This window comes from Balaenoptera borealis, assembly GCF_965194805.1.
Source record: "Balaenoptera borealis genome assembly, chromosome: 18".
Taxonomy (NCBI): domain Eukaryota; kingdom Metazoa; phylum Chordata; class Mammalia; order Artiodactyla; family Balaenopteridae; genus Balaenoptera; species Balaenoptera borealis.
The window spans coordinates 8,359,917-8,383,816 of NC_138877.1; the positions used below are offsets into that span (position 1 = coordinate 8,359,917).

A 23,900-nucleotide genomic window follows, 5' to 3' on the forward strand; every position below is an offset into this window, starting at 1 on the left:
GATGAATTAACATTTTTTTTTTTAAAGGGAATGCACTATTTATTTATTTATTTATTTATTTATGGCTGTGTTGGATCTTCGTTTCTGTGCGAGGGCTTTCTCTAGTTGCGGCAAGTGGGGGCCACTCTTCATCGCGGTGCGCGGGCCGCTCACTATCACGGCCTCTCTTGTTGCGGAGCACAGGCTCCAGACGCGCAGGCTCAGTAGCTGTGGCTCACGGGCCCAGCTGCTCCGTGGCATGTGGGATCTTCCCGGACCAGGGCTCGAACCCGTGTGCCCTGCATTGGCAGGCAGATTCTCAACCACTGCGCCACCAGGGAAGCCCATGAATTAACATTTTTGAGTACCTGCTCTGCATCGTGTACTCTGCTATGTACTTTAGAAAGCAAATAATTCAATCTTAAAAATAATTCTATATAGTAGTATTAACCCCATTTACAGATGAGGAAACGGGCTCAGATAAATTAATATCACAGAGTTTGCTGATAGGTAAGGAGAGATTAAAACCCATGTCTGGTTCTATGGCTTGCCTGTTGGGTACCTGTGGTCAAACTACTAGTACTGAGCTCCAGTTTCCTCATTTTAAGAAATGAAGGTAATAATGGTACCCTACTTTTTATAGCACTATTATGAAGTTTAAATGAGTAATGTGCATACACAACAGTGTGGTGGAAGGCAGCAGAAGTGATGTGCAGCTTCTGAGACTAGGCCTAAAAACCTTGTCGCCTTTTGCTCTTGCCCTCTTGGAACACTTCTGCTGCCTTGTTAAAAAGTCCAAGGGAGACTATGAGCTCACAGCAGCTGCATGAGTGGACCCAGGTGAGACCAACAGAACTTGACAGTCACCTACAGAATTAGCAGAAATTACAAATCATTTTTAAAGCCACGGAGTACAGCAGATGCTAGGGATACCGCTAAGCATCCTACAATGCACAGGACAGCCCACTCCCCGCCAAAAGAATTATGGTCCCAAATGTCAATAGTGCTGAGGCTGAGAAACTCTGCTATAATGTGTCATACAATGGCGGCAAGGATTAAGACAGTAATGGGGAGAGGTGGAGAAGTGCTTAGATTCTGGATGTATTTTTAAATATTTTAAAAGTAGAGCTGACTGTATTTGCTGAGGGGTTAAATGTATAGTACAAGGGAAAAGGATTCCTATCAAAGATGACACCAAGGTTTCTCATCTAAGCAATTAGAAGAATGAAGTGCTTCATACTGAGATGAGCAAGGATGTGGGAGTAGCAGGTAGGGAACAAGTGCTTTGTTTTTATTTGGGAGTGAGAAGTAACTGATGGAATTCAAGCATTCGGTTTTGGACATACTAAATTTGAAATATCTATCTACTTGGCGCCAAGTGAATAAATACATCAGGTAGGCAAATGGATATGAGTCTGAAGTTCAGGGGCAAGGTTGGGGCTAGAGAAAACTTGGGACTCTTAGCATCTGTATAGTATTTAAAGCTACAGAACAGGCTAATATTATTTAGAGAGCAAATGCAAACTGAGAAGAGCTCTGAGCTCTGAGGCATTCCAATGTTTAAAGAGGAGGAGCCAGTAAAAGATACTAAGAAGATGAAGAAGACAACTTGAGGTAGGAGGAGGAGAGAAGAGAATGATCAACTGTGTCAAATGCTGCTCAGATGTCAAAAGGAAAATGAGCACTAAGAAATGACCACCAAATCTGACAACATGTTTGCTAACACTGATGTGGAAATGAACAGTTTTGGGGACATAGGAATGAAAATCTGACTCGCCTGGACTCAAAAGAGTTAATAGTAGAGGAAGGTAGAGATAGTAGCTATAAACAGTGATCCACTCTCTCGAGGCCTTTGTAAAGCTGAGTAAAGAAACAATAATATCTGGAGGGGATATTTTTTCTTCCAACTTCTTGTTTTACATATGCACACATACAGAAAAGTTTACAGTATGATAACTCCCCTTATATCCACCCCAGAGATTCAAATTTTAACACTATCATATTAGTTTTTCCTGTATATACATATACACATATATACACACACACATTTCTGAATATTGAAGATAACTTCACCTCTACATATACTTCAGATATAGCTTCTTTAAAAAAGGCCTTTCTCCTGCATAACCGTGATAACCATTAACACACCCAGGAAAATAAAAAATATATTCCCAAATATATTCTATAGCTAGGCATACTCAAATTCTCCCAATGTGTTTTACAGCAGTTTTGTTTTTCTTTTTTTCAAACCAGGATTTAATCCAAGTCCATGCATTGCATTTGGTTATCAGGTTTCTTTGGTTTCTCTCAATGACTTTTTAAAAAGACCTGTTTTATAAAATGGATTGGATTGGTTCTTTGTTATGACATTTAACTTGTTCTTCTATCCTGTAAGGGAAGTTTTTGAGGGTAGTAAATGCATTTATTATTCCTGGCACAATATCCTAAAATTAACATTTCCCAATTTTCTGATCTCTCTCTGCAAAGCCCTTCAGTTTCAGAAAATTCTCAATTTACCCCAAGATTTTTGAAAAAATTTAACTGCCACCTATTAGTTCTGAAGACTCAACTGAGCAACTTTCAGGGCTCATACACTCTGTATTCAGAAAAAATATACTACCATCTTTCATTTACTATAAGAATTCAAGGGAGATCTCATCTTAAAGCTAATCAGTACCCAAACCATACAACATTTTATTGATTAACCACAACAAATTACATTTAGAAAGTAAAATGAATTATCTGGAATTTCTTTCCTGATTAGCAAAATAGTGCCTCCTAATACTTGAGGGTGAAAGCTGCTGTCAAATATGCCTACATGACTGGAAATTATAACAGCCAGATGAGTTCACTGGGCTGGTGCTGGTATGTTCTGTATGCCCTTCTGTCTATGTAGTAAACAGCTTAAATACAGATGAAAAATTTGATTATACTCATATTTGGGCTTCTATAACTGGTCATTCATATATAAGTTCTTTAAACAGCTTAATGAACATCCTTTAAGCAACTTAAAATGCAAATCGACCCAACAATTTTTACAGCTAGAATTCCAAGGAACATTTAGGCGTTGTCAATTTATCTTAAAACATTTTCTGCCATAATCTTCAAATTACTGTCTTTTCCACAGTGTTGGAAAACATTAAAAATAGAATGTTTTATACAAATGAATTTTATACTCTTTAATTCAATGAACATTTCAAGTTCCCTCTAACTTGCATTGCTATTTTTTTATCTTACAAAACCTGAAATTATTTAGCATGTTATATGAGATCTAAATTAGGATGAAATAAGTGAGTTCATCTCATATGATGAAATAAATGAGTAAAATAAAATGGTTAATGATTTTTGGTTAATGATTTTTAATGCCTTTGCACTGGAATCTGAATCAAACCACTGGTGCTTACTTAGAGTGACGGCAACTCCTTTGGGCCCATGGACCACCTCAGGGAGGTAAACGCCCTTCACTAGCTGTCCAGTCCACCTCACCCTGATTACGACTGCAAAAAACCCTCCCTTGAATAAATCAGAAGCTGGGAATCAGACTTTAAGAAGCACCTTCCCTAAGATCAGAATTATTAATTCATATAAAAATCAAAACTGTAGCTATTATTACCTTATAATAAGTCAGCCTGTAGGTCACTTGAACTTTCACAGACTATCTGGAAGACCATAATCATACTATGTAAACTTTAGATTTAGACGGAGAGCTAGGCGAGAGGGAGGGACCAACCAGCAGCGGAAAATCATCCTCTCAATTTATTCTCCAGCTAGGAAATTATACAGTAATATATACAAAAATACAGTTATTTCACAGAACTACCTTAATACTTTAACAATTTTAATGGGATATTAAACATTACTGAATTACTTGCTCTCATATGAAGCAACGTGAGGTAACAAAATCAAACTAACGTTATATATTTGTGGTAGCCGCCTACAAGATGGGCTCCAGTGGGCCCTGCCTCCCGGTACTTACAGCCTGGGTACATCCCTCCCACATTATATCAGGGTGGATCTGTACAACAGAGCGATGGTGTGTCACTTCTAAGGCTATATTATAAAAGACATTGGGGTTTCTGCTGCTCTCTCAGACACTTGCTCCGGGGGAAAGCCAGCTGTCATGCTGTGAGGACACTCAAGCAGCCTTCAGATGAATGCAACCACAGGAGACCCTGAATTGGAACCACTCAGCTAACCGCCGCTCCCAGTTTCCTGACCATCAAAAACTATGTGAAATAATAAATGTCTGTCGTTTAAGCTGTTTGGGGGAAATTTCTTACAAAGCAAAGGATAATATAATAATATATACTAATTTGACTGGTTGAAGTTATAACTCTGTAACTACTCATTTAGGTATTAAAAATCACAGCATGCTGATGCAATGTAAGGTAGTGAAAAGATCCACTAACAAATACCTACTGAGTACCACTGAGGGCAAAAAAGCTCTCTCATACTCCACATGCAACTTCCTTAGGGTAACAGTCATGGCTGACCTCTAACCTCTCATTAACTCCTCCCTAGGTAGGAGGGAGTAACTGGTCTGATGACAAGTTTGAGAGAAGGAATTCTGAGGCTCAGCTACTTCTCCTCTCCTTTCCATTTCGCATTTGTCTGACCGAAGAGAGCCATTTGTTCTGGTCTGCTCTGTCACACAGTAAACGTAGTGGGACAAGCTTTACTCCTGTAGACACTGAAACCTGAGGTTTAAGTCTGCGTGATTCTGGAGTGCAACACTAGGAAGCTCACTGTTGCTGCAAACCTCAGCTGCATTTTCCAAACAACTTTTTCGGTAATTAAACTTACATTTGGGCGGACTCTAGGGGGGCTCATGCCAAGGAGTACTTCCCACAACTTCTGCCGCCCGTGTCCTTGTCCCCACGGTGAGCCTCAGCCACCCCTGCCTCTGCAGGAGACCCTCCAACACTAGCAGGTCTCAGCATCAGAGGAGCCCAGGAGGAGGACCCTCCCGATCCCCAGCTAATGCGACTGGACAATATGCTGCTGGCAGAAGGGGTTTCAGGTCCTGAGAAAGGCATGTAATGAACTCACTACACACGTGATGAACCTTCTCCAAGAGCAGAGTAGAACACGTCCCATTTCCCCAAAAGACACAGAAAGAATGGTAGGCATCATCCATCGAAAATTCAGTTCCATTCAGATGCAGCTCAAACAAAGCACTTGTGGAGCAGTTATGATTTTAACATCAAGGTTCCTTGATGCCAGACGAAAAAGGCGTAACTTCAGTAAACAGGCCACAGAAATCTTGAATGAATACTTTTACTCACACCTCAGCAACCCCTACCGCAGTGAAGAAGCCAAAGGAGCTGGCCAAGAAATGCAGCATCACAGTGTCACAGGTATCCAACTGGTTTGGCAACAAACGAATCAGGTACAAGAAGAATATCGGCAAGTTTCAGGAAGAAGCCAATCTCTGCGCTGCAAAGACAGCCGTGACAGCTGCACACGCAGTGGCCGCAGCCGTGCAGAACCACCAGACCAACTCGCCCACCACGCCAAATTCTGGTGGATACCCTCCGTCATGTTATCAATCAGATGGGAGGCTACAGTGATGGCCTTGGAGGAAACTCACTGTACAGTCCACATAATTTAAACGCTGATGGAGGCTGGCAGGACGCAACAACTCCATCTTCTGTGACTTCTCCTACAGAAGGCCCAGGACGTGTGCACTCTGATACCTCTAACTAATCTCTGGCAACACTCTTCCCTGAGCTGACACGCCTTGATAAGTGCACTCAGAGCAACAGGAGGAAAAGGAAAGCGTTTCTGTAGCCCAGCATCTACAGCTTTACTGTAAAACCTTGTGTTATTAGAGAACTTGGTAAATCTGTTTTTTAAGGAATCATAATCATTTGTATTTATACTTAAAAACACACACTGTTAAAAAAGCACTTTATCCAATTAGGCCAAGATTTAACATTGTTGACAGTCCTATAGCTATTTTATTATAATTTATTACCAGTATTTTACATTAACGGTTTCTCACTTGCCAATTACTTGGCCTTAAGGGTAAAAAGTACAATATATGCTAAACCTCAGTCGCTAAAGCAGATACAAAGACTCACCTCACCTAAATTGAACTTCTTGCATATTTCCATTGCAGACTTTGTCCTTCTTTCATATCACTAATGGAGCTGGAATACAGGAGCTGTTTGGCTACCTGTTAATGATGGTTGTGTTTAAGAATCTTCCTCGTCACACTTGGGTTTCGATCTCTTATCTTATAATTAGATCAGAGACCGGTAGCATCTTTTCACTCTCTGAAAGCACCAGTGCCCAGAGTCTGCTCGGTAATTAAATTATGGATGCAGATTGTTTTGAGAGCTGAAGATACTTGCTGCTGATAGAGGTGACCACGAGATCCGTCTGGGGTTTCATGGCGTGCACTGGGTGCTGCACAGACTTGTCAAGGTTTGCTACGTCCTCTGGGCATTCACAAAGGCCCTGCTCTCTGGAGTGTTGTACACAGTGTAGCAAAAGAGTATTTATACATCTCACCAACCAAAACACAGCTTTATTACCTCATGCGAACTCATACAAACCAACAGAACTTCAACATGTTCTGTAGCTTAGAGTGCTCACTAACTACCTCTGAACAATACTCTCGCTGTAGTTTGTCTCTTTCTTATCTTTTTGCATCTTGTAATTAACTCTTTGCTTCCCTTCATAAAATGTAATGTACATTGTAATCTTTTAAAAGAAAAATCAGGGTTGCATTTGCAACTTTAAAAAAACTGAGAGTGGAAACATTGGGTCTTAACACAGGATCAGTAAAACTGTTGTAAATATAAATAAATAAATAAATAAATAAAATAAACTTACATTTGAATCTTCATCTATCTGACTCTGTGTCCTATTTCTAAACTGGATCCAAACTTCAGTAGGGAAAAGAAAAAAAAGGGGGGGCAACTTATCAACCTTTAAACTAAGTACAAAGTACTATACGGGTATTTTGTGCCCTTGTGGAGTTTATGGCCTATTTGGGTATAAACTAGAACACCTGAAAGGTTACATAATAATATAAGAATTACCTAACAAATATAACCTATAAGAAGCACATAATTACTACCAAATATGTGAGAAATTATGATCACCTTTGAGAATCAGAAAATCTGAAGGAGAAAGGTAAAAACACAGATGCCGTGACCTCCCCCATGCCAAACCCATAAAATCAGGAATGGGACCCAAGCAACTGCATTTTTAATAAGTTCTCAATACAATGCTGACCCATACCAATCTATCAATAAGAACCCAAGATATACAAAGCAAGTGCACTGACTCTGGAAAAAAGGAGCATGCTATGATGTAGCAAAGGAAAGGTTATAGCAAACAAAGCTTGAAGCAAACTTTAAATGATATGCACAAAAGTTCTCCGCGGGTTCAGGGCCAAGAGGCCAAGAGGCACATGAAAAGATGCTCAACAGCACTAATTAATAGAGAAATGCAAATCAAAACTACAATGAAGTATCACCTCACACTGGTCAGAATGGGCATCATCAGAAAATCTAAAAACAACAAATGCTGGAGAGGGTGTGGAGAAAAGGGAACCCTCTTGCACTGCTGGTGGGAATGTAAATTGATACAGCCACTATGGAGAACAGTATGGAGGTTCCTTAAACTAAAAATAGAACTACCATACGACCCAGCAATCCCACTACTGGGCATATACCCTGAGAAAACCATAATTCAAAAAGAGTCATGTACCAAAATGTTCATTGCAGCTCTATTTACAATAGCCAGGACATGGAAGCAACCAAAGTGTCCATCATCGGATGAATGGATAAAGAAGATGTGGCACATATATACAATGGAATATTACTCAGCCATAAAAAGAAATGAAATGGAGGTATTTGTAATGAGGTGGATGGAGTTAGAGTCTGTCATACAGAGTGAAGTAAGTCAGAAAGAGAAAAACAAATACAGTATGCTAACACATATATATGGAATCTAAGGAAAAAAAAAAAAAAAGGACATGAAGAACCTAGTGGCAAGATGGGAATAAAGACACAGACCTACTAAAGAATGGACTTGAGGATATGGGGAGGGGGAGGGGTGAGATGTGACAGGGTGAGAGAGTGTCATGGACATATATACACTACCAAATGTAAAATAGATAGCTAGTGGGAAGCAGCCACATAGCACAGGGAGATCAGCTCGGTGCTTTGTGACCACCTAGAGGGGTGGGATAGGGAGGGTGGGAGGGAGGGAGATGCAAGAGGGAAGAGATATGGGAACATATGTATATGTATAACTGATTCACTTTGTTTTAAAGCAGAAACTAACACACCATTGTAAAGCAATTATACTTCAATAAAGATGTTAAAAAAAAGAAAGAAAAGAGAAAAACAAATACCATATGCTAACACATATATATGGAATCTAAAAAAAAAAAAAAAAGGTTCTGAAGAACCTAGGGGCAGGAATGAAGACACAGATGTAGAGAATGGACTTGAGGACATGCGGAGGGGGAAGGGTAAGCTGGGATGAAGTGAGAGAGTGGCATGGACATATATACACTACCAAATGTAAAACAGCTAGTGGGAAACAGCTGCATAGCACAGGGAGATCAGCTCGGTGCTTTGTGACCACCTAGAGGGGTGGGATATGGAGGGTGGGAGGGAGACGCAAGAGGGAGGGGATATGGGGATATATGTATACATATAGCTGATTCACTTTGTTATACAGCAGAAACTAACACAACAATGTAAAGCAATTATACTCCAATAAAGATGTTAAAAAAAAACTAAGAAACATGGCAAAAAAACCAAAACCAAAACGAAAAATAAATAAATAAATATGCGAATGCCTAGCACAAGTGTACTGCCAAAAATATCAATATAGGTTCACATTCCTTAACCAAAACCCAGGGGCTGAATGTGTTTTAGAAATAAGAAATTTCGGAAATTAAAGAATGTCACAAGGCACACAAACCATTATGTAACACCTCATATACCAGTGGCCAAGAGCAGCACCCCATAATCAAACATATTAATATTTCTTCAGCAAAACATATGCGATAAATACAGAATATATATAACTTCTCATTAGTTCAGGTTGTAGTTTGCTACCAAATGAATTCTGTCTCCAAGCTTAAAACGTTTCTGGTTTCAAAGCCTTCTGAATGTTGGAATTAGATACGAGACTACAGACTGTACTCACAACGGTGCTGCTAGAAAATATGGTTAGTCACTTCGACGTTCATCTTTTTGATGAGCCCGGAACAAGCAGTTATAGCAGGCAGCTTTTATATCCCATGTTTGGGCAGACTTGTTTTGTTATTAAGGAATCCAATCTAGCAGAGAGGGGCAAAAGCTGAAAATGCGAGAAGAGGAAAAAAAAAATCCTAATTGTACAACACTGTATTCCTATTGGGGCTGCTTATTATTAATTTATAAAAAACTCCATTTGATTAAATCATGTTAGTTTTTTAAATGAAAATAGGTAAATAAAACTTCTCCTGACAGGAGTTTTATACATTGCTAACAAGGGTATGGAGGCAATGAGCTTGAATCCTACTGGAAGGTAACTGCACTCTTGGGGACCAATGTTCATAGAAAGAGGCATTCCAAATATATTGGTGAGAAATAAGCAGAAATGTACACAAATTTTCTCACCTTCGGACCATTACTCTAATACAAACGAAAGGGGAGTTTTCTAGTCAACCTCTCCTTATTGACTTCTACATTAGTATCCTTCCTTTAATCGTATAAACTCTTTTATGCCTTTTTCTACTTTTTACAAGAGGAAAAGTTCTGGAATCAAAACACAGCACACACTAAAATCCATTCTTTTCTTTCCACAACTCAAGCCCCACCTCCATTTTGTTTCTGTTACTATTAAAGAATTTCTCCTGGCAAAAAATCAAATTTGCACTAAAAGACTATAAATCAACTTTGCAGACAACAACGACTGATATGATTCAGTTTGGGCATGTTGACTTTCAATCTTAAAATTTTAGCGACATTTTAACTGAATCAATTATTTGTTCAATGTATGACGTTTTCAGCAAGTGTTCATTACAAAAAAGTGTATTCCATTCTAAAAATGGAAATACCAGGGGTGAAAAAGAAAAACCTTCTGAATTACCGCTACTATTTCAGGAAGAAACACTTACTACATCCTCGCATTTTCATCATAACTCATTAAAATAAAAGAAAATCTAATTAGCTAGATCTGACAACCAATACACCGGCACGTTAGGTATCTAGTACAACCACAGAAAAGGTAAACAAAAACCAACCAGCCTATTTTTCAGTTTTCTGGAGAAAAACAAAACAAACTCTCTGTTGGATTCTTGGCCATTTGCATTCAGAAGAACCGAAAACTAAAATTCCTTCTCACTGAAGAATTTCTTGGTACACGGGACTTCCTTCTCTATACCATCCTATCAAAATTATCAGCATTATTCCAGAATATAATTAGTTTGAGACCACTTTAAAAAAAAAAGCCACAGTCCAAAATGCCCATGGTGATTATTCTGTAAAGAAACGGTCAGAAACTACACATTGTTAATCCAGGACACAACTCAATCGAGCGAAGGACGTCTGGAATATGCTGCCCCCAAGATTCAGAACGCAGACTCAGAAATAGCACGCGCGGTCACGATGTCCCTTAAACCACATGACCTTCCTACGAAAGCAGAGCCTTAAACTTAGAAACTCCATGAGAACTCCCCCCTCCTCTGAAGTTAAAACAAGGCAGGGCAGCTGAAATGAGCGCAGCAGGGACACGTCGGCCACTGCCTAGTAAGAATGGGTCCTGGAGAGCAAAGTCCCTGTGCTCGGGTACTCCCCTTACCGTTAGAAGATCTGGGAGGGAGGAAAGGAGGAGAAACACCCAGAATCCTGGTGGAAAAGCCCCTGGCCTCGCAGATGGGGTTTAGGGAGACAGGGAGGGGCAGCTCCGTGTGTGGTGACCCTTTGTGAACACGCTCTGTGGCAGCTCGGCTCTCACCGAAGCTTTAGGAGAGCGCACTATGGGGGCCTCGCGCGGCCCGCCGTCGCGGTGACCTCGGCGCTGCAAGGAGGCGCCGGCCAAGAGCCTCCATCGCACCCTCCGCCGGCTGGGGAGCCCTCCCCTCCTCGCCCGCCCACCCACCCAAGTCACTCAAGGGCGCGTCGCCTTCCGACCCGGGCTCGCGCGGCCAGAGCGCAACGAGACGCGTTCCCGTTTTTTTCCTCAGCGTAATCCCTCCGCTGCCGACCGCGCACTAGTTTTAATCACGCCCCACCCCCTGGCCGCCGGCGTCACCTCCGCCACTCGAGCGCTTTCCAGCAGCTTCCAGAAATGTCGCCACCCCAAACCCAGCCACTCACATATGGCGGGCTCTGCAGCCACCGGCCCCGCCCCTAGTCGTCGCCGCAGCTGAAACTGCGACTGCGGCAGCCGGGCGGACAGCCACGCCTCTCTGCGGAGGCCTGACGGAAGTGCTCCCGTCCTCGCCTTCCCCGCCACGCTTACGTTCTTTCAGGCCCCGCGCGGGGCAGGAAGGGGAACTCTTTAGCCGCGGACTCAAACCGGAAGCTGCTTTTCTAGCTGAGGGGCCGGTGGGGGAGGGGCAGGCTGAGGGGAACGTGGGTTGAACGTTGCTCTCTGGTGTGGAGCTCAAGCTGGAACAGGAGTTCGGAGCGATCCGGCGCGAAGAAGGGGAGGACCCGCGGCAGGTAAGGGAGAAGACGGAGTAGTTTCCCTCAGCTCCTGAAATAGGGCAGGGGGACACAGCTGGGGTGATCTATGGGACGGTTGCTCGCTGAAAGGAGGGGCTAGGCTGGGAGGGGGAAAGGATGGGAGTAGGTTCAGGTGGGAAGGCTTGGTGGTGAAGGTATTAGAATGGAGTCACAGATTCATTCGTTTGAACTCAGAGAGGTAAATGCTGAAGAGAAACCAGAGTTTCCCCCGCCCCCGCTTTCCCAAGGAGCGTGGAGACGGGGGGAATTAATGGAACCCTGCTCCTCCTCGGTTTCCAAGGTTGGGTTTTGCAAGTGACGTGTCTTAGTCTGTGATTCTGGACGGCTGGGTTGGGTACCAGACAGGGCTGGGCGCCGAAAGCCGATCCCGTTCCTCGGTCTCAAGTCTGCTGTGGCCTTACCTTTGACAGTTCGCGTGCCCACTTGGTCTTGGAGGGAAGGCTCAAACGGGTATAAGGCCTTCTTCGAACCGCTGGTTCTCTGGGTTTCCCCGTTTTGCACATGGGGCTGTGAATTAAGCTTAATTGCTTCTTTCGCTATCCCCAGAGCCAACTTCACACTTTGGTTGTGCTGTAACTGGGTCCCTACTGGGTTAGTAATTGACATTCGGGCTTTTGGAGCATCAGTGGATCACAGAAGTAATGAGAAGGGGGGGCATCATGAAAAAGATGCGGAAGTTGAAGTGAAGTAGAGGAAGGTAAGGCTGGAAAACCAGTGGTCTCATAGTGCAGTGAGCTTTAGGTCATAGCACTACCTTTAGGTCATACTGAGCTGTTTGGACTTTCCTGTAATCAGACTGGAGTCAGTAGAGGATTTTAAGTTGAGCAGCGACAGACTCGGACTTGTTTTACAGAAGCATCACTTTGGCATGATACTGAGTGGGAATGGGATAGAAAGAGAGGTGGGGATTTGAGATGCTTCCAAAGAACTGTCCGTAGGATTTGATGACTTTCACTAAGTAAAGAAGAGGGAAGTGAAAGAGTAGAGAACCACTCAAATTTTTCTTTTTCTTTTTTGTGCGCGTCGTGTGACATGCGGTATCTTAGTTCCCCAGTTCCCCAAACATGGATGGAACCCGTGCCCCCTGCATTGGGAGGACGGAGTCTTAACCATTGGACCGCCAGGGAAGTCCCGAGAACCACTCAGATGTTCTAGTTTGTGTGTTTGTAAGGATGGAGGTGCCAAAATCTAGGTGAGATACAAGCAAGAGGAGCAGGAACAGGTAATTTTGAAGGGAGGACAATGAAGGCAGTCATTTAGAAACAAATTAAGTTGTAAGAATCACCCCAGGGAATTGTACATAGGACCCAGTAAATTGTATTTGGAAGACCTGAATAGCCTACCTTTGGTATTTTTTTAAGTGAATTTTCTTTTGGATGTTCTGCATGTTAAGGATTTCAACCACCAACCTGCCTGTTTTTCCCATTGAAATGTTGGGTGATAGGATCAGGAGAGCAGATTTGAAGGCTCCTCATGTTTTACTTATAGCAGAGAGAGAGAGAGAGAGAACCAGCTGGAAAAGTTTTCTTCACCCCTCAGGTGGATGGAAATTTTCATCAAAAAAAATTTGTTCAAGATACATAGCTTACCAACTTCTCTTTTGAGAATACTGCATAATGATCCAAGCTATGCTGCATATTTTCTGCATAAAGTATAAAATAGCACCAAATAGTGGTTGAAATGTACTATATGTCAGGTGCTAAGCATTTTATGTGTATTATCACATTTAATTCTTAGAACAAACTAACTTCACAAATAAATTTCTGAACGTAAAGTTCATGCTTTTATCCACTCTGGAACCAGAAGTTTGACACTTTATTATATAGTTCCCTTTTGTGAGTAGATTATAAATAGAACCAGCCAAAGTTAACAAATTAGTATTGTCTGTGAGGAGCTTAAAAAGAAAAAGTTATCACTACACTTGTTTTTACCCTTTTGGCAGTGGTTCTCAGTGGGGTGATTTCCACCCCTCCCCCTGGGAGCGGGGAGGAGGGAGGGACATTTGGCCATGTCTAGAGACATGGTCACAACTGAGGGGTGGGTGCTGTTGGCAACTAGCACACAGCGGTCATCGATGCTGCTAAACATCCTCTTAACACACAGGGCAGCCCTCACAACAAAAAAATTATCTGGTTCAAAATGTCTGTAATCCTGTGGTTGAGAAACCCTGCTTATGGGTATTTCTTTAGGAATAGCATATTGAGATCCACTGATACTTTTTTCTTTTTGCATATTTGAATTTTATTTTATTTATTTTGTATACAGCAGGTTCTTGTTATCTATTTTATACCTATTAGTGTATACATGTCAATGCCAATCTCCCAGTTCATCCCAACACCCCCCCCCCCAACCACTTTCCCCCCTTGGTGTCCATACAGTTTGTTCTCTACATCTGTGTCTCTATTTCTACCCTGCAAACCAGTTCATCTGTACCATTTTTCTAGGTTCCACATATATGCGTTAATATACAATATTTGTTTTTCTCTTTCTGACTTCACCATGTATGACAGTCTCTAGGTCCATCCACATCTCTACAAATGACCCAATTTCGTTCCTTTTGATTGCTGAATAATATTCCACTGTGTATATGTACATCTTCTTTATCCATTCGTCTGTCAATGGGCATTTAGGTTGCTTCCATGACCTGGCTGTTGTAAATAGTGCTGCAGTGAACATTGGGGTGCATGTGTCTTTTTGAATTATGGTTTTCTCAGGGTATATGCCCAGTAGTGGGATTGCTGGGTCGTATGGTAGTTCCATTTTTAGTTTTTTAAGGAACCTCCATACTGTTCTCCATAGTGGCTGTATCAATTTACATTCCCACCAACAGTGCAAGAGGGTTCCCTTTTCTCCACACCCTCTCCAGCATTTGTTGTTTGTAGATTTTCTGATGATGCCCATTCTAACTGGTGTGAGGTGATACTTCATTGTAGTTTTGATTTGCATTTCTCTAATGGTTAGTGATGTTGAGCATCCTTTCATGTGTTTGTTGGCAATCTGTATATCTTCTTTGGAGAAATGTCTATTTAGGTCTTCTGCCCATTTTTGGATTGGGTTTGTTTTTTTGATATTGAGCTGCATGAGCTGCTTGTAAATTTTGGAGATTAATCCTTTGTCAGTTGCTTCAAAATATATGCAAATATTTTCTCCCATTCTGAGGGTTGTCTTTTCGTCTTGTTTATGGTTTCTTTTGCTGTGCAAAAGCTCTTAAGTTTCATTAGGTCCCATTTGTTTATTTTTGTTTTTATTTCCATTTCTCTAGGAAGTGGGTCAAAAAGGATCTTGCTGTGATTTATGTCATAGTGTTCTGCCTATGTTTTCCTCTAAGAGTTTTATACTGTCTGCTCTTACATTTAGGTCTCGAATCCATTTTGAGTTTATTTTTGTGTATGGTGTTAGGGAGTGTTCTAATTTCATTCTTCTACATGTAGCTGTCCAGTTTTCCCAGCACCACTTATTGAAGAGGCTCTCTTTTCTCCATTGTATATCCTTGCCTCCTTTGTCATAGATTAGTTGACCATAGGTGCGTGGATTTGTCTCTGGGCTTTCTATCCTGTTCCATTGATCTATATTTCTGTTTTTGTGCCAGTACCATATTGTCTTGATTACTGTAGCTTTTTAGTAGAGTCTGAAGTCAGGGAGTCTGATTCCTCCAGCTCCGTTTTTTTCCCTCAAGACTGCTTTGGCTATTCGGGGTCTTTTGTGTTTCCATACAAACTTTAAGATTTTTTTGTTCTAGTTCTGTAAAAAATGCCACTGGTAATTTGATAGGGATTGCATTGAATCTGTAGATTGCTTTGGGTAGTATAGTCATTTTCACAAGGTTGATTCTTCCAATCCAAGAACATGATATGTCTCTCCATCTGTTTGTGTCATGTTTGATTTCTTTCATCTGTGTCTTATAGTTTTCTGAGTACAGGTCTTTTATCTCCTTAGGTAGGTTTATTCCTAGGTACTTTATTCTTTTTGTTGCAGTGGTGAATGGGATTGTTTCCTTAATTTCTCTTTCTGATCTTTTGTTGTTAGTGTATAGGAATGCAAGAGATTTCTGTGCATTAATTTTTGTATCCTGCAACTTTACCAAATTCATTGATTAGCTCTAGTAGTTTTCTGGTGGCATTTTTAGGATTCTCTACGTATAGTATCATGTCATCTGCAAACAGTGACAGTTTTACTTCTTCTTTTCCAATTTGTGTTCCTTTTATTTCTTTTTCTTCTCTGATTGCCATGGCTAGGACTTTCAAAACTATGTTGAATAATAGTGGTGAGAGTGGACATCCTTGTCTTGTTCCTGATTTTAGAGGAAATACTTTCAGTTTTTCACCATTGAGAATGATGTTTGCTGTGGATTTGTCATATATGGCTTTTATTATGTTGAGGTAGGTTCCCTCTCTGCCAACTTTCTGGAGAGTTTTTATCATAAATGGGTGTTGAATTTCGTCAGAAGCTTTTGCTGCATCTATTGAGATGATCATATGGTTTTTCTTCTTCAATTTGTTAATATGGTGTATCACATTGATTGATTTGCGTATATTGAAGAATCCTTGCATCCCTGGGATAAATCCCACTTGATCATGGTGTATGATCCTTTTAATGTGCTGTTGGATTCTGTTTGCTCATATTTTGTTGAGGATTTTTGCATCTATGTTCATCAGTGATACTGGCCTGTAGTTTTCTTTCTTTGTGACATCTTTGTCTGGTTTTGGTATCGGGGGTGATGGTGGCCTCGTAGAATGAGTTTGGGAGTGTTCCTTCCTCTGCAATTTTTTGGAAGAGTTTGAGAAGGATGGGTGTTAGCTCTTCTCTAAATGTTTGATGGAATTCACCTGTGAAGCCATCTGGTCCTGGACTTTTGGTTGTTGGAAGATGGTTAATCACAGTTTCAATTTCATTACTTGCAATTGGTCTGTTCATATTTTCTGTTTCTTCCTGGTTCAGTCTTAGAAGGTTATACCTTTCTAAGAATTTGTCCATTTCTTCCAGGTTGTCCATTTTATTGGCATAGAGTTGATTGTAGTAGTCTCTTATGATGCTTTGTATTTCTGGGGTGTCTGTTGTAACTTCTCCTTTTTCTTTCTGATTTTATTGATTTGAGTCCTTTCCCTCTTTTTGTTGATGAGTCTGGCTAAAGGTTTATCAGTTTTGTTTATCCTTTCAAAGAACCAGCTTTTAGTTTTATTGGTCTTTGCTATTGTTTTCTTTGTTTCTATTTCATTTATTTCTGCTCTCATCTTTATGATTTCTTTCCTTCTACTAACTTTGGGTTTTGTTTGTTCTTCTTTCTCTAGTTCCTTTAGGTGTAAGGTTAGATTGTTTATTTGAGATTTTTCTGTTTCTTGAGGTACGCTTGTATTGCTATAAACTTCCCTCTTAGAACTGCTTTTGCTGCATCCATAGGTTTTGGATCGTCATGTTTCATTGTAATTTGTCTCTAGGTATTTTTTGATTTCCTCTTTGATTTCTTCAGTGATCTCTTCGTTATTTGGTAATGTATTGTTTAGCCTCTATGTGTTTGTGTTTTTTACGTTTTTTTCCCTGTAATTGATTTCTAATCTCATAGCGTTGTGGTCAGAAAAGATGCTTGATATGATTTCAGTTTTCTTAAATTTACTGAGGCTTGATTTGTGACCCAAGATGTGATCTATCCTGGAGAATGTTCTGTGTGCACTTGAGAAGAAAGTGTAATCTGCTGCTTTTGGATGGAATGTCCTATAAATATCAATTAAATCTATCTGGTCTACTGTGTCATTTAAAGCTTGTGTTTTCTTATTAATTTTCTGTCTGGATGATCTGTCCATTAGTGTGAGGTGTTAAAGTCCCCCACTATTATTGTGTTACTGTTGATTTCCTCTTTTATAGCTGTTAGCAGTTGCCTTATGCATTGAGATGCTCCTGTGTTGGGTGCATAAACATTTGTAATTGTTACATCTTCTTTTTGGATTGATCCCTTGAGCATTATGTAGTGTTCTTTCTTGTCTCTTGTAACATTCTTTATTTCAAAGTCTATTTTATCTGATATGAGTGTTGCTACTCCAGCTTTCTTTTGATTTTCATTTGCATGGAATATCTTTTTCCATCCCCTCACATTCAGTCTATATGTGTCCCTCGGTCTGAAGTGGGTCTCTTGTAGACAGCATATAGATGGGTCTTGTTTTTGTATCCATTCAGCAAGCCTGTGTCTTTTGGTTGGGGCATTTAATCCATTCACGTTTAAGGTAATTATCGATATGTATGTTCCTATGACCATTTTCTTAATTGTTATGGGTTTGTTTTTGTGGGTCCTTTTCTTCTCTTGTGTTTCCTACTTAGAGAAGTTTCTTTAGCATTTGTTGTGGAGTTGGTTTGGTGGTGCTGAATTCTCTTAGCTTTTGCTTGTCTGTAAAGCTTTTGATTTCTCTGTCGAATCTGAATGAGATCCTTGCCGGGTAGAGTAATCTTGGTTGTAGGTTCTTCCCTTTCATCACTTTAAATATATCATGCCACTTCCTTCTGGCTTGTAGAATTTCTGCTGAGAAATCAACTGTTAACCTTATGGGAGTTCCCTTGTATGTTATTTGTCGTTTTTCCCTTGTTGCTTTCGATAATTTTTTTTTGTCTTTAATTTTTGCGAATTTGATTACTATGTGTCTCGGCGTGTTTCTCCTTGGGCTTATCCTGCCTGGGACTCTCTGCGCTCCCTGGACTTTGGTGGCTATTTCCTTTACCATGTTAGGGAAGTTTTTGAGTATAATCTCTTCAAATATTTTCTTGGGTCCTTTCTCTCTCTCTGTCTCCTTCTGGGACCCTTATAATGCAAATGTTGTTGTGGTTAATGTTGTCCCAGAGGTCTCTTAGGCTGTCTTCATTTCTTTTCATTCTTTTTCTTTATTCTGTTCTGCAGCAGTTAATTCCACCATTCTGTCTCCCAGATCACTTATCCGTTCTTCTGCCTCAGTTATTCTGTTACTGATTCCTTCCTAGTGTATTTTTCATTTCAGTTATTGTATTGTTCATCTCTGTTTGTTTGTTCTTTAATTCCACCATTCTGTCTCCCAGGTCACTTATCCGTTCTTCTGCCTCAGTTATTCTGTTACTGATTCCTTCCTAGTGTATTTTTCATTTCAGTTATTGTATTGTTCATCTCTGTTTGTTTGTTCTTTAATTCTAGGTGTTTGTTCTTTAATTCTTCTAGGTCTTTGCTAAACATTTCTTGCACCTTCTCGATGTTTGCCTCCATTCTTTTTCCGAGGTCCTGGACCATCTTCGCTATCATTGTTCGATTTCTTTTTCTGGAAGGTTGCCTATCTCCACTTCATTTAGTTGTTTTTCTGGGGTTTTGTCTTGTTCCTTCTTCTGGTACAAAGTCCTCTCCCTTTTCATTTTGTCTGTCTTTCTGTGAATGTGGTTTTCCTTCCACAGGCTGCAGAATTGTAGTTCTTCTTGCTTCTGCTGTCTGCCCTCTGGTGGATGAGGCTATCCTCCACTGATACTTTTCTAAAAAGCATTTTTATTTTTGAAATTATTCCTTGGCTTGAATGGTGTGTAAAGTTTATATAGCGGGAAACAATAGCATAACTAGTTTTTAAAGTGAATCTGTGAGCCCCAGTTTCCTAGGAAGTGGTTGCTATAGAATCATGGATTCTTAGATTTGGGAAATATTTTGCTTCAAAGTGTTTTACAACATCCCTGTGAAATGGTGATTCACTCTGCTTAAAGTTCTCCTTTATCTTGTTTTCCTTGTATTTTAAATCCATATCTAAACCACTGTTAACAATTACTTTTCCCTTACACTGAGCTCCAGTTTCATAATTTCAACTTTACTAAATGTGATTCTACTCCATGGGTCTACACTCAAAACATTGTACGATTGACAGTGTTTATATTTTTGTTCTGTTACAGATTATTTACTTTAATGTAAAATAGTATTTTGTTGGCAGCTTTTATTTAAAAAGTGGCACTGTTCTCAGTTGGTGATGTATTCTTGGCAGTTGAAAGCAATAGGAATGTATGGGGTTCTTTTGTCCTTGTTAAGTAATGGCACAATGGATCTGTGTTTTATTTAAATATTTTCTTGGTATAATGCTTACAGATTTGTTTCGAGTTGTGCGTAGACTAAAAACTTAGGTTTTCAAGGTCTCGTCAATATATTTAAGTAATAGCTATCTCTATTACAAGTTTTGATAAATTTGCTTACAAATGAGTCTACTGTGAAGACTGGTCCTATTGCCAGTTTTTGCCCTCTCTCCACAAATTTCCTAGATCTTTAAATAAATTTAGGTATTTTGTTTTCACTTCAAGATTACAATTTCAGAATATGTTTAACATAAGATATATAGTTCTCAAAATATACTTAATATACATACATCTGATAAAAATTGTCTATTAACTTTTTTTTTTCCAGGGTTCATTGAAAAATCCTTAGTGATATTGACATGTTTCAAGTGACATAAATTAGCCAATGACTCGGAATGATGGATTCCCCGAAGATTGGAAATGGTTTGCCAGTGATTGGACCAGGGACTGATATAGGGATATCTTCACTCCACATGGTGGGGTATTTGGGAAAAGTTAGTGAACTTATTTTTTGCCTCAGTGCAAAGTTGGTTTTTTTCTCTCCTATTTTTAAGACTTAAATTTGGTTTTAATTTTACCAGTTAATTTTTTAAAAATTGTATCTTCCACGGAAATCTTACAGTAATGGCGAAAGATTGTTCTCTGTTTACCTCTCTATGTTTTATTGATATGTAAAAGTAGAAATAAAACATAGACCGTATAGTTTACTATTTGAAAACGTTGAACGTATTTTCAGTGACAGTTGACATTACTTTTTGTCTTGCAGATAAAACTGATGCTATTTTTAACACTTAATTTAATATTTAAAACTAGAATATATTCTTTCTGGAACAATAGCTGTATTAAAGCCTATATGCATTTCTTTTATTTGCCATCTTTAAGATATCTTGCCAGGACACTTCTAGGTGAAAATTGTACATTTTTTTTCTGTTTACTTTTCCATTTAACTTTTTGTAATTTGATACAATCTAGGAATGTCTATATTTTAATTTACTTTTTTTCTCTTTTAGAATTATGACTCAGCTAAAGTACCGTCAGATGGGTATTGCCCTGCTTGTAGGACGAAGGGAAAGTTAAAAGCCTTAAAGACTTACCGAATTAGTTTCCAAGAATCTGTCTTTTTGTGTGAGGATCTGCAGGTAAAGTATTAATCTTAGATGAAGTATTCAATCTTAGATTGAAGTTTTCGCCTTTTGCTTTTTTCTTCAGTGTTTAAATTTGTACTGATTTTGTAGTTTTTAGACTGTATGTTTTTAATATGTAGATAATCTCTAGATCTGTCTGGTATGTAATTTTAAATATTTTGTTTTATTTTGCCACTTGATTTCCTGAGTTATTACATGAAGATGTTTGTTTTTATTGTCATTAGACTTGTGAGAAGAGAGAATATATTTCAAGATTTTTTTTTTTAAACCTTGTGTGGGTCCTTTTAGCTGTTGTTATTCTCATGTGTTGGTTTATTAACTTTGGGACTTATTGAAAAGGTTATTAATCTCTAAATATTATGTACTTAAGGCTCTAAATATCTTAGAATTGTAGTAATTTGTACCCACTGGTACAACTTTTTACACAGGAGCTCGTTAAATTCCGTAATACTCTATATTTTACTGTACTTGACAACTTATGAAACTGTCATATACATACTTAATTCTCAAAACTTTGCAAGGTAGGTATTCCCATGTTGTGAATAAGAAAACAGATGCAGAGTGTTTAGGAACACAACATCTTCATAAAGCAGCAGAGCAGTGATTGGAATACAGTCTTCTAATTTCAGATATGTATTATTCCAGGTAAACTAGCAGTTCATCAGAATCACTTGGAATGCCTTTTAAAAATTTCTGGGTCTCACCTAGGTGCTTATTAAATAGAGTAGGCCCAGAATTCTGTAGTTTTATAACTTTTATGAACTGTCTGATGATCAACCAGTTTTGGAAAATACTAGACTATGTTATACTGTTGGTGATAGATACTTTTGTTGGGTAACACTTAAAGAAAATTTCAGGTATTCTTACAAATAGAAATAAATTATTTTTTTGCATTTATGCAATAAATATTTATTTGTGTGTCACCATGTTGGCACTGTTCCAGATGCTAGGATACAGTGAATAAAACAAAAATTTCTTGCTCTCAACAAGGCTGTATTCTAGATTGGGAAAGAAAATAAAAAAGGAAAGCATATTTTTTTGTGTGAGGTAATGAAAAGTGCTGTGGAGAAAAATAAAGCCACAGGGACTGGAGTATCAGAGAGTGGGTAGTTTGCAATTTTAAAAAAAGTGTAGGAGGAAACTCTTCATTGAGAAAGTGACATTTGAGCAAAGATCTGAAAGAGATGAACAAGTCCTGTGGATACCTGAGGAGTGAGCCTTCCAGGTGGGGAGAGTAGCAGATACAAGGTCCTGAGAGAGGGGAGGTTGCCTGTCCCTGTTTGTGCTACTGCAGGGAAACCAGCAGAGCTGGATCGGAGTGAGTGAAGCAGCATAAGGGAAGATGGGATGGATCCAGTAAAGCCTTGTAGGCCATTTGCTGGCTTTTACTATGAAATAAAGAACCATAGTAGGGATTTTGGCAGAGGAGTGACATGATCTGATTTTCATGTTGAAAAAAAATGTGATGAGCAAGATCTGAAGCAGGGAAATGGTTGGAAGGCAGTTGTAGTATTCCAGGGAGAACAAGTAGCGGCCAGGTTGATGAGGCATGGTTGGATTCTATATGTATTTTGATAGTTAAAAGGATATGCTGAAAGAGTGGGGTACGTGGTAGGAAAGGGAGGAATCAAGGATGATCCCCAGATATTTGGCTTGAATAATTGGAAGGATGGAGCTGCCGGTTGCTGAACTGAGAAAGACTTTGGGAAGAGGGAAATCTGGGGGAAAGATCAGGAGATCAGGAGCAATCAAGCTTGAGGCATCTATCTAATAACTGGGTTAATGGAGTAAACAGTTGGATCTATGTGTCTAGTGTTAGGTGGAGAGTATAAGATTGGATATATACATTTGGGGGTCATCAGCAAACTTACATGAACTTACATGGTTCAGTAAGTAATTGAACCATGAGGCTGGGTGAGTTTACCAAGAGTGTGGATAAAGAGTTGCAAAACTGAGCCCTGGAACACTCCAGCATTAAAAAGTTTGGGAGGTGAAGTGGAACCAGCAAAGAAGTGAGAGACATGGAGAGTGAGGTAGGCGTAATCTCAGGAAGGAAAGTATATTGTCCTGGATGTCAAGTGAAAAAATATTTAATGAAGGACGGAATGATTTACTGTCAATTCCAGTGAGAACTCAAGGTGGCTGAGGACTCACCTCACCATTGACTGGAGTGTCATGGGGGTCCTTGCAGGCCTTGATTAGAGTAGTTTTGGTAAAGTAGTAGTGGTAAAAGCCTGATTGGAGTGAGTGATGGAAAATGAGAGAGGAAGAATTGAGAAATGTAGATGTGAGGTAGTACCTGGAGGGAAAAGTTTTACTTTTGTTTGTTTTTAAGTTGGGAAAAATAACAGCATGTTTGTATGCTGGTTATATCCAGTAGAGAGGGAAAAATAGGAGAAAGTGTCACAGAATTGCTGGAGGGATACCCCTAGAGCAAATGACAGGCTCTATTGCACAAGGGGAGGGCTTGACTTTAGGAGACTTGACAGCTCAGCTCATCTGTAACACCAGACTCTACAGAGTTTACTAATTAACTAGCTCAGAATAAAGTTGTAGAATTGTGAGCACTGGAAAGAGAGAAAAATAAAACTTACTGATTCTAGAAGAAAATTACTTTTTTCCCTCTTCTGAACAATACGTAATATTTCAGTAGAGTTATTTAACCAAGGACTACCAGAATAGAGAAGTCTCTGTTCTCAGAACAGTGGTTTTAACTATTACGGTTAGATGTGTTTTTTGCATTTTTAGTTTTTGAAGCATTCTTTTTTTTTTTTTTTTTTAAATTGAACCATCTTTTTCCCTTTATTTATTTATTTATTTATTTATTTATTTATTTATTTATTTATTATTTGTGGCTGTGTTGGGTCTTCGTTTCTGTGTGAGGGCTTTCTTTAGTTGCGGCAAGTGGGGGCCACTCTTCATCGCGGTGCGCAGGCCTCTTCACTATCGCGGCCTCTCTTGTTGCGGAGCAGAGGCTCCAGACGCGCAGGCTCAGTAGTTGTGGCTCACGGGCCTAGTT

The 23,900-nt window shown here is 39.6% G+C and overlaps 1 protein-coding gene, 1 long non-coding RNA gene and 1 pseudogene across 11 annotated transcripts in view; 2 read left to right on the forward strand and 1 right to left on the reverse strand.

Moving 5' to 3' along the window:
• LOC309615512 overlaps window positions 1–11,447 on the reverse strand; it is a 104,726-nt gene extending 93,279 nt beyond the window's left edge. The window contains exons 1-2 of one of the 3 annotated variants that reach the window (XR_014236895.1): window positions 10,795–11,086; window positions 9,157–9,309 (exon numbers count right to left, since the gene is read on the reverse strand). This is a non-coding gene — a long non-coding RNA (uncharacterized lncRNA). Of the gene's footprint in view, window positions 1–9,156; window positions 9,310–10,794; window positions 11,087–11,312 lie in introns of those variants that run through there. The other 2 variants (XR_014236893.1, XR_014236894.1) reach the window with 2 other exon arrangements.
• Window positions 1,224–5,677, forward strand: LOC309615782 (pre-B-cell leukemia transcription factor 1 pseudogene; annotated as a pseudogene). Its single transcript has 2 exons — window positions 1,224–1,248; window positions 4,871–5,677. The product of its transcript is annotated as a pre-B-cell leukemia transcription factor 1 pseudogene (transcript).
• A 91-nt stretch (window positions 11,448–11,538) lies between the features above and the next one.
• USPL1 (ubiquitin specific peptidase like 1) overlaps window positions 11,539–23,900 on the forward strand; it is a 39,922-nt gene continuing 27,560 nt past the window's right edge. For 2 of the 7 annotated variants that reach the window (XR_014236886.1, XM_082365163.1), the window contains exons 1-3: window positions 11,539–11,660; window positions 20,065–20,230; window positions 20,747–20,875. Coding sequence is in view for 6 of the 7 variants with exons in the window: in XM_082365163.1 (XP_082221289.1) it covers window positions 20,132–20,230; window positions 20,747–20,875 (228 nt within the window). In the remaining variant the exon portion in view is untranslated. Of the gene's footprint in view, window positions 11,661–12,730; window positions 12,907–20,064; window positions 20,231–20,746; window positions 20,876–23,900 lie in introns of all 7 variants that reach the window. The other 5 variants (XM_082365157.1, XM_082365161.1, XM_082365158.1 and 2 more) reach the window with 4 other exon arrangements.